General features: G+C 38.6%; 1 protein-coding gene across 2 annotated transcripts; it reads left to right on the forward strand.

The window, feature by feature from the left end:
- The first annotated feature begins 323 nt into the window (after positions 1-323).
- Positions 324-9,946, forward strand: LOC126369862 (uncharacterized). 2 transcript variants are annotated; one of them, XM_050014448.1, is made up of 9 exons: positions 324-479; positions 3,698-3,841; positions 4,826-4,969; positions 6,478-6,698; positions 7,015-7,554; positions 7,670-8,011; positions 8,160-8,400; positions 8,711-9,010; positions 9,188-9,946. In XM_050014448.1, the coding sequence occupies exons 2-9, from the start codon at positions 3,730-3,732 to the stop codon at positions 9,514-9,516; spliced, it is 2,229 nt and encodes a 742-aa protein (XP_049870405.1). In that variant the 5' UTR covers positions 324-479; positions 3,698-3,729; the 3' UTR covers positions 9,517-9,946. The 2 variants fall into 2 exon arrangements, with proteins under 2 accessions (XP_049870405.1, XP_049870406.1); XM_050014449.1 differs by lacking the exon at positions 324-479 and adding an exon at positions 751-882.
- The last annotated feature ends 114 nt before the right edge of the window (positions 9,947-10,060 follow it).

The following is a 10,060-nucleotide window of genomic DNA, read 5'->3' on the forward strand; positions in this document are numbered from 1 at the left end:
TAGGCGAATCTTCATCTAATGTCTTACAATTTTATCGTTTTTTGCTGCACACTGTAGGTACCTAATAAGTGCATAAACGAATTATTTACCTACTTTATTAGATAAAAGATACCAGGTTTACATTACAGCTTGTTATGACATCCGAACAAATAGGTATAATTCGCAATCGTAAGTAGATCAAGAACTACGGCCAGAATACCTACACAGCACGGCGCGACAGTTGGGGAAGTGAATGGGTGGTTTATGAAAAATATTATACAATGTTTGAGTAGCTGGACAGTGAGTTGAACCTTGGACAATAGCGTCGATAAGCGGCGCGGGAATCACGATAGGCGGTATGACCAGCGGTCACTTGCCGACTGCTTGCGTACAGCGAGTGTCGCGTGTGCTCCAACACTACAATGAAGAACTAAAATAATAATTTGTTTTTCACACAAAGGTTTAGTTTTCGAACGCCGCCGTCAACAGAGGATAAATAGGTGGGTAGATGCATTTTATTTTTCTGTGACAAATAGTAAAATATTTTTAAGCAACTTGGCCAGTTTCCTGCAATTGAGTAATTTTTGTTCTGAAAAGGATGCAAATGACGAAGTAGGTTATTATGAATGATAATTACCAATTAATTGTATAACATGTAATTTTTCTATAACATTCATCATTTTTTTTTTAAAGAATTGCAGGCATTAGGCAGGTACTTTCCTATTAAAGTAGATTCGACGAAAAAAAAACAGCTTTATGAATAGCGTCGGCAGAAGAAAAAACCTCAACAATAGTTTGTTAACAACTTTAAAGTTTGATTAGTGAATGTTTGTTTTGTTTTCGCGTCGGTACTGTGTTACGGGCGTGTGAGTAGGAGAGAGCCGATACACTATCACTCTGCAGGTCAGAACATGATGAACTTACACCACATCCGTCATCTATACGACGATAAATTGATAATACTCGCACCCGATTATGGAAATCCGTCAACCGTGCGAAAGACACGCGTAATGGGTCAAACTTCTTTTCCACAAACAAACTATGATATATTAGGAAAGTCCGTTTAATAACTATCTGTGAAAAGTACCTAAAATAGCTCGTTATAAAAGTGTAAAACGTTAAACTATCATTGATTATGGATTCCCTAATACTTAATAACATTAATGTTAGGTATATCTAACATTAATTGATATGTCGCTAAGATATTTTAGATCGCAAATCACACGGCAGTGACCGATAGGTACCTGCCAAGCGGATTCGATATTTATTTAATCCTGCTATAAACAAGATTTAGAAAATTACTTTCAGTCGTTGGGTATTTTACCCTACGAATACGCTCATCATGGTAAATTTACCGTGATCCCGTGTCGACTTCTTGGGTATACCAGGATAAGCGGCGAAAAATATTTTGTACCGACCTTATTTAATGTGTGCCTTTTGGTATAAAAGAGAAATATTGCACGTATTTTTAGTACTAGGCGAATATATCTCTGTCCTGCTGTCATTTGTGGGTTTGCATTAAAAAAATACATTAAAGTTATCGCTATAATAAATGACTAAAGTACTTAAGGTGTAAAGAATGGTCACCTTTCACCGGTTTGTGCGTGAAGAGAAAGTGAATCTTTTAGTATGACCATCAAATTGGCCGGCGTCGGTCACACTGTGCGGACCATCATTCAAAATGTTTATTTTTAGATAATTTTAGTTATTGTTGGGTCGATATAAATAGTATATATAGACGTTTAACTACGCGCGCCTAGAGCCAATGCTTAATCAGTGTAATCTATTGTTATGTCTATTTCGTCAGCATTCTTGCATAAAGGAGATAATGTTGGAGTAAAGTTCAAACGTTCATGTCTAAAGTTTATAAATAAAGGTAAGTATTTGAATGTTCTGTACGAATTATTTACTATTGTAATAGTTTACAAACTGGTCCTACCGGGCGTGATTCGCGCCGTTGCGGATAGTTTCATAATAAAAACGGATCGAGGTTAATCGTTGCAGATATGCTGTACATGCAATTTGTATATAGGTATCTATTATGACACATTTCCGCTCATATTTTTTTAAAACATAACATTTATATTAGTATCAAACTTTAAAGACATCTCAGATACAACAGTTCCGTATAAGATAATGACTATCTTTAAGAACTGTACACACAAATTATATACCTACTTATTAAATTAATAAATAAAGTCGAGAATGTACGAGTAAGTAGCATTGGTACCTAACTTTTACAGAAATGTTTACCTACCACTAATAATGTACCTATACTCATTTATCAAACCGTAAACTAACTATAACACATGTTATCATCTTTCTAGTCTGAGACGGCACACACAATCAATATTTGTGTTTTGCTATCATCCAATTTATTTTATTTTACTAACTGACGACTATCTAAGTACATGCGAATACATACTACATACGACTATTTTCCTATCTTATAAGGTTCCGAACCTCAAGAAGAAGAAAGAAAGTTTATTCAGTACATCAAACAAGTAACAATGAAAGGCCCTGGCTCCTAAACTAGTATAACTGTATTTCAGTAGCCAGTGTCTTTACAAATTGACATACTTCATCACCTGTCTATATAATAGAATATAAGTTTATTGTAAGTCACAAGTTATACAAGGTGTTGTAGTTAATATACGTACCTACATGTGACTCCCAGCTAGGGCACAGCAAACAAGAGGGACATACTTCATTATTATTTGAGGTACAATAAATTATACTTTTTACTTAATAACTATGGTAATGAAAACGGAATCCTTTGTTATCCATCCGTTTGCCTGTTAGTCTGTTGCCGTGGTAAGCAAACTCTTAGAACAGATTGGCATTCAACCACGGCTATCTACTAAACATCACTATTCGGAAGAATTTGGGCTATTCCACTATGGTCACCTGGGTAATATCACCCAGGCGACACTACAACCCTACCACAATATCAAATTACTATGTACACACAATATTGTTAAATACCTATATCAAAGCAATTACAAAACAATGTCAAACAAAAAATCACAAAACAATCAGTATTTGAAAAATATATGAATCGGTACCTCGTTGTAGCATTTACTTGGCACCGACTTTAAAATTACAAAAATAATTAACTAATTGAAACTATGTACTTATTCTTGCGTTTTCTTTTGGTATTTTTTTTTTCATAAACACGTATGAAACTATTTTCAATAATTAGTAAAAAAAAAACAACTAAAATGTTCCGGTGATTTTAGGATACTGAAATAATAATTTGAATTCGAGTCGCCTATGATCACCCAGGTGATCATTTTCGCGGGTGACCAAAGGGCACTAAACTGTTGCCGATTGGAATAGGCCAAGAATTTCAGAGAATAGAAGAGAATATTTTCTTGTTTCATTATTTTTTAAAGCGTGATTTTTTCGCAGTCGAGTTTAAAACTTATTTTTTTTTATTAGTCTAGGTTAAATAAAGAAATAATTCATAATTTACATTGTATTGTCTAATGTAGGTATAGTGTGTACCTAGATATTGCCAATTGCAAATTAAATTTATTTTATGTAGATTGTCGTCCTTTGTAGCGTTAATAAAGTAGCATGTTGTGTTTGCCTATAATTGGACGAGCACTAGTCCAGTATTTGTAAATAGGTTAAGTTATATGTAAAAGTGTTTTTGTCTGTTGGCAAACCTAATAAAAAATAAATAAATAAATTAATTAATTTTGTATTTCCACAGTTGTCTAATCGCTCGTCGCAAGCGCATGTAAAATGGGGAAGTTAAATAAAGGCGTGCGCGCACGCCTCACAGAGGAGATCTACACATATTGCGCTTTCTGTATCGCCATGTCCACGCTGCCTGCATTAGCGATATCTTACGTCGGTGAGTAATATTTAATTCCTTTTTTCCTCCAATCCTTCCTTTTGTTTCGTCTATGGGTGGATGAATGACCCCATCAACCCTGTCAACGTCATTGTTGAACCTCAAGAGGCCCAACCCCCTGAACCATGAACCGTGCCTGATAGAATTCGTGCAAAGACTACGTATTTACTGAAGATAATAGTAGGTACTTGAGACCAATCGGCTTCAGGTGCATAACGTAAGTAAGTATATAGCCTAGAGCGAAAGAGACACCAGATGTACTGTTTTGAATATGGATTCACATGGACAATATTATGATTAATTATGTTTTGGCACTCGTCGGCCAAAAATCTGTCTCCACTGACTAAAGTGAGACCCAAAGGGGGTGAGGTAAATTTAGTTCGGTGCCCGATTCGATTTGGGGCGGGGCGGATACCGTTCTATACGTATTCTTTATTATATGCTAAAACCTCGGACAATGACAATTCATACAAACAACCTCGTTGGATGAAGAACAGACACCACACATTGACATTCTTGTACACGCACAACTGTGTGTGTGACGTCTGATACCATACGATTCAAGTCTAAACTATGTTCGAGGGGAGGTGAGGTAAACCTAGCCCAGACGCTGGTGGGAAGCGAAAAGTTGCCGTTCTATACGTAGTAATACTCTGAAAAAGAAAACTAATCTTCTTTCGTGTGGTTTGACCTCATCAACTCTGGTGTCAGGCTTACTATTGAGCCGCCAAAGGTCCCTGACATGACTCATGTAATAACTACATAGTTACAAAGTAAATAGTGGAAGGGACCAACTGCTTAACTTGCCCTCCGAAGTATATGGACCATATTAATTTCGGACATACGGGTCCTAACCAAACCAGGGATCAGAAACTGTTTTTGTGATATGTCCCCACCGGGATTCGAACCCGGTATTGTGAGCCTAACGCTCAACCACAGGACAACAGAGGCCGCTAAAAAAAATATTTAATTGTGCATTTCCAGTGGTCCGGATCAGCAAGCATCTATGGTTGAAGCTCCTGTCCAGTAGATATCCTGGACTGGAGTTCATACGCACTGACACCGTGCGCTCCCTGCTCGACACGCATCGCAACCAAGGCATCATCAACGTACTACTCTCTATTAACGGTACGTGGGGTAACAACGAACTTATCATTATCACCATCATGTCGAGTTCAAGAAAAACACTACTATTGTTATTGCAAAACGAAGAAAGATAAACTAGGTTTAAAATAATAATCCGGGGCACGAAAAGTCAACGGATGTTAATCAAACTAATTGACAATTTATTTGAAAAAATAAAAAAAATATATTCGATAACAGTATTACACCACTAGTATTATATTAGCAGTATTATCACCATGCAGGGTTGACTGGAAGAGATCTCTTTTAGAGATAAGCCCACCTTGTGTTTTATATTTTCATTGTTTTGTTTTGTTATGTGTACAATAAAGAATATTACAGTGATGTTTCTTGGTATTACGAATCTACAAATAATGTTATGTCAAAGTAATGTAATAATGAATTCCCCTTTTGCTCCTCTTCATTTACTTTATCTTTGGTCTGCATTCGCGTAATATTTTTTTTTATATTTTCCTGGTTTTTAATAATTCTGGTTTTCCAACTGCCTAAAATACAATTTGACAGACACGATATGGCATTGTCTTGGCAGGCCAGAGGTGAAGTAATTATATATTCATTGATTTGTTCTCACAGGCATATTGCCGTGATCCTCGCGATCTTTCAGACCTTTGAAACGGATAAACTCATGACTTCACCCATCTTGATTAAATATGACTAATGTACTCAATTAGTTAATAATACATGATAAACAATATTGATACGTTAAAACACGTCAATCATGTAAGAACCTTTTAAAATCCAAATTAACTATGATCGAAACTAACTATTAATTATTTTCATTTTTTTTTCTTTGGCTTAACTATTTTCTCTGGAAATCCGGTCCTTACGCAGATAGATAGATTTTTATTTATACTTATAAAAACTAGTTCGCTAAGACGTTCTGTCTGACTGCGGTGCATGGTCGAGGTCCGGCTGAGAAGAGGATTAGAAGACAATTGCATTTGAATGTTTAAGATAGGAATATATACATTTCTTTTTATTAATGTACAGCATAGTTAGGTTGACGCAACTCTCTAAACAAACAAGTTTGAAAACCGTGATTCTTAGGGTTTTAGTTTTTAAACCCATATCTTATTTATATTACTTTTGGGGTCTATTTATTAAGATAACGTGCTTCCGATACGTATTTTATGCTACATTTGGAGATAAAACCTATCCAAAACATGTCTGAGCAGTTATCAATGCAACGTAATTATCGAGTAAATACAAAGAAACCGGCTAGTAAAAGCTAGTAATATGTATATATTTGAAATGTGGCCCTTTTTATTTTATATTCAGCACAATACAATACAAAAACAAAATATATGTCTTCAGTTTATGTTCGCTAGAGGGCGCCACATTGAATTTAGCATGGCGTCACATAGCTTCTCGTCTCATAGAAGTTAGGTCTGGACAAGAGTACATACAGACATACACACATATATACATGCATAGATACATACATAGCGGTCAAACACACACAGTCGCGTAAAAAAACAATAAACTTTTTCCAGGTCCTCTAAATACGGAGCAGATAAAGGACCACCTCATACAGCACGTGATAGAGAGGCGCGACAAATCCGGCGATCTGATGTTCCCTCGGTTGAGGCAGCAGTTGGTGTCCTGCTGGGGCAACTACGCCTGGGACGCAAGTACTACCTTCCGACCGGAGAACCACGTCATCATCGCCAGCGGCGTTTACCGCGGGAGGCCCGTCACTGACAATAATATCCAGGTTGGTTGGTGCTAGAACTTGAGTAAGGTAGAGAGAATAACTTGCTGATCACAAAGCAACAAAATCCCGCATACCTACCCTTTTAAGCTTAACTTTCTAATGTCAGATCCACGCGTGAACAATCAATCAATCAATACAATCAATTGTGTCTGGTATCTCAGATCAATCGTTGAGAAGCTTTATCCAGCAGTTGCAGGCCAGTGAGATGGCTTAATTCTTCCAGGGTTACCTACGGCCCACATAAAGTAACAGATTTAATTTGTATACAAGCTTATAAACAATTAACAGTATTCTGATTCTTCCAAAATTGTTTCAGGACTACGTCAGCGAGATCGTGTCCAAGTACTTCCCGAGCGACCAGCCTCCCTGGCAGTACATTGTCATCCCCGTCGTTTCCATAGAACCTAAATACTACATTCTAGTCCGTGTTCATCACCTGCTGCTCACCGGAGAAAAATCCATCAACATCGGGGACCTACTGATGGTAGAACAGCATTCTCCAAACGAGAATATATCGCAAGCTGAATATACTCAGAGTAACCAAAGTCCTCTTGCGAAACTCTTTCCAACGCCGTCAGCTATTCCAGAGTTATGGTGCAAATTGAACGAGAATCTATCAAATGCTTGGAACGAGTTCATTTCTGAATACGATCCCGTGGAGAGTCCTAGGGCCCTTAAAACTCTGCCTGGGGCCTTCCATGTTGCCGGGTTGGTGCTTATTTCTAGCGCAAGCGCGCTTAGAGAGCTCACTAAGAAGCGATCCAATGAATCAAGAAATGATGTCCCCGTGACGGCTGCTACTCTCCTGTCTGCTATTCGAAGGGAGTGCCAAAGAAGGAACCTTACAGTACTGAAGGTAATTTTATCATTATAGAGGTACTATTTAAATGTCATGCTTGGTTATAGTTATTATTAAAATAATTTGTAACCAAAAATGTTCAAATATATTATATTTACGGATAATATTCCAGGTCCTAATATCACCCCTCGTCACAGCAGACCCAAGAAAATGGCCCCGAAGAGCGATCGGAACGGCAATCACGACAACCAAAACAGCAATAAAGTTGCCTCTACAACTACACAACGAAATAAAGGCTCTGAGAGAATTGAAGAATACAGGCCAAGTGGTACACCCAAACACTTTGATGTGGAAGTATGGTGAATTACTCCAGTTATGGGTGCGAGCGATGCTAGAAGCGTGGCGAGGTGTAGTCGCGACGTACAGAGCGCCGGCCAAGTTGTGGTCAGACACGGTCGCAGCGGACGATGGACACAGGCACTTGCTGCAAACCGTCAATTTATGTGGGCGAAAGGTATATTTACAAAATAGTTTTTTTTTTTTTTCAAAAACCAATGTAGTGAGCTGCATAAATGAAAATTTAAGAACCAGTTGGCAAGATAGTATTGTAGTTTTTACGATTCCGTGTCAGTAGCTCATGAAGTTTCTATCGCGAACTACAGGTAGCAGCGTGGTCCCGCCCCGTGTCACGTGCGAGCATCGAACGCGCAGCGCGAGCGCTCGGCGTCTCCTCAACAGACGTGGCTCTGTACGCCGCCACGGAAGCTCTACGATCTTTCTTCGAGCACACGCAGTCAGGGGCCCCAGAGGTTATACTAACTACCGCTAGAGCTGCCACAGAAGACTTCCTCTTCACTTTCGCAGAAGGACAAGGAAAGAAATACAAGAAATCGATGACTGGAGGTAGATACAAAAGTTCATGTCGTTATATTCTTATTACTTTACTAATCAATTCTGTCAACTAACGCATTACCATACAAATTTTTATGTATGACATACCAAAATACATTTTTGAGTTTCACTTTTTGTACACGTAACAGAAAAAGAAAGATCAAAGTCTTATAATTGACTGATTAGTCTTTTTGGCCGAAGAGATCCATCTGCGAGTATTATTATGTGTATATGGTGTATATGGTATTACTTATAGGCAGCTGTGCAAATAACCCTAGCGTCATATATATTTTAATGAAACACCTATCCGATATCCTTTCAGGCATGGTGTGCCTCTCGTTGCCAGTCGGTGCGACACCTCGCCGCATCTCTTCAGTAGTAGAGCAAGCTTGCAGCAGACAGAGCGCGTTGGTCACAGTCTGGGCGGCGCAGGCGCGTTGCGGCGCCCTGACAAGAGCAGTGCCGTCCCCCTTCGCGAGACTGACATTGAATCTATTATCTAGAAGATACGCCGTCTCGTATGCTGAGATAAACGCGCCGATTAATGCGCGAGAAAGAACCACGCTATGGGGACAAACAGTTGATTTCGTCGTTTATTGGAGACCTCCACAAGCGAATATAAGTAAGTTTTAACATTACCATAATATCAATTAAGCCGTACAACTTGATATTTGTTTCATAAAACGAAACGTAATTATTGGATTACTCCAATGAGCATTACTTTTCCTGTAGGCGCCTGGAGGAAGGTCTATCTTTCTTGTGTGTGCGCAACATTAAATTAAAACATAATTCTTTCCAGGTATGTCTCTCACAGTGATACAATACGCGGATACAGTTCGTTTGGCCGTCATGACGGACTCCCGGCTCTCTCCCGCGCACACGGTGCCCGTCACACGTTGGCCCAACGCCATCGACCAACTAGTCACCAAGATCGACCAGGAGATCGCTAGAATCACTGCCCAAGGGAATCTCGGAAACGTTCCTCGAATAGTCGCGCCTGAGGAGACTCAAGAAATGGAAGAGGATAGTGAAGAACAAAGTGCAGTACCCTCATCTAGTATGCTGAGGCCGCCTTCGACTGCCGTCGTCAGCCCTCCTCCCATGAGAAGACTAAAGACGCATCATTAAGTAAGAAATGAAGCGCGTGAACAAAGTTAATCTTTACATGGTTGAGAGGAAATGTAATAATGCAAAGTCATTTGCGTTGCTTTGACTTTGAGGAGGCAAAGGGTCAGGTAAGAGATATGAAATAAAAATAAGAGTTGTGCGTATAAGCCAAGAGATTATAAAGTAAAATAAATATAAGCTCACGACTATATACCCATTGGAGTAGCCAGAGGTACAGGACTAAGTGCCCGCGTTTCACCAAGCTTTATAAAACCAAAACTGATAGCTTGTGAACGGTATCGTAAGAGATTATTTGACTGGACAAAATAATCCGACAATATTTAATACTTCGTTTAATATTAAGCTCTCGATATGATCTTGCCAAATGCAACTATTTAATGTTATTTTGTAAACAATTTTACGATAAGACAATAAATTATTTTCTAAGTAACTGTATTGTTTATGTTTACACGACCCTAAGCTTATCATAGCCCGTTCAAACGGGGACACTAGATACGTGGTATGTAGCATTTGCCTCGTGTTTGATATAATTTTGTCTTGAACT

This window comes from Pectinophora gossypiella, chromosome 9, assembly GCF_024362695.1.
Source record: "Pectinophora gossypiella chromosome 9, ilPecGoss1.1, whole genome shotgun sequence".
Classification (NCBI taxonomy): domain Eukaryota; kingdom Metazoa; phylum Arthropoda; class Insecta; order Lepidoptera; family Gelechiidae; genus Pectinophora; species Pectinophora gossypiella.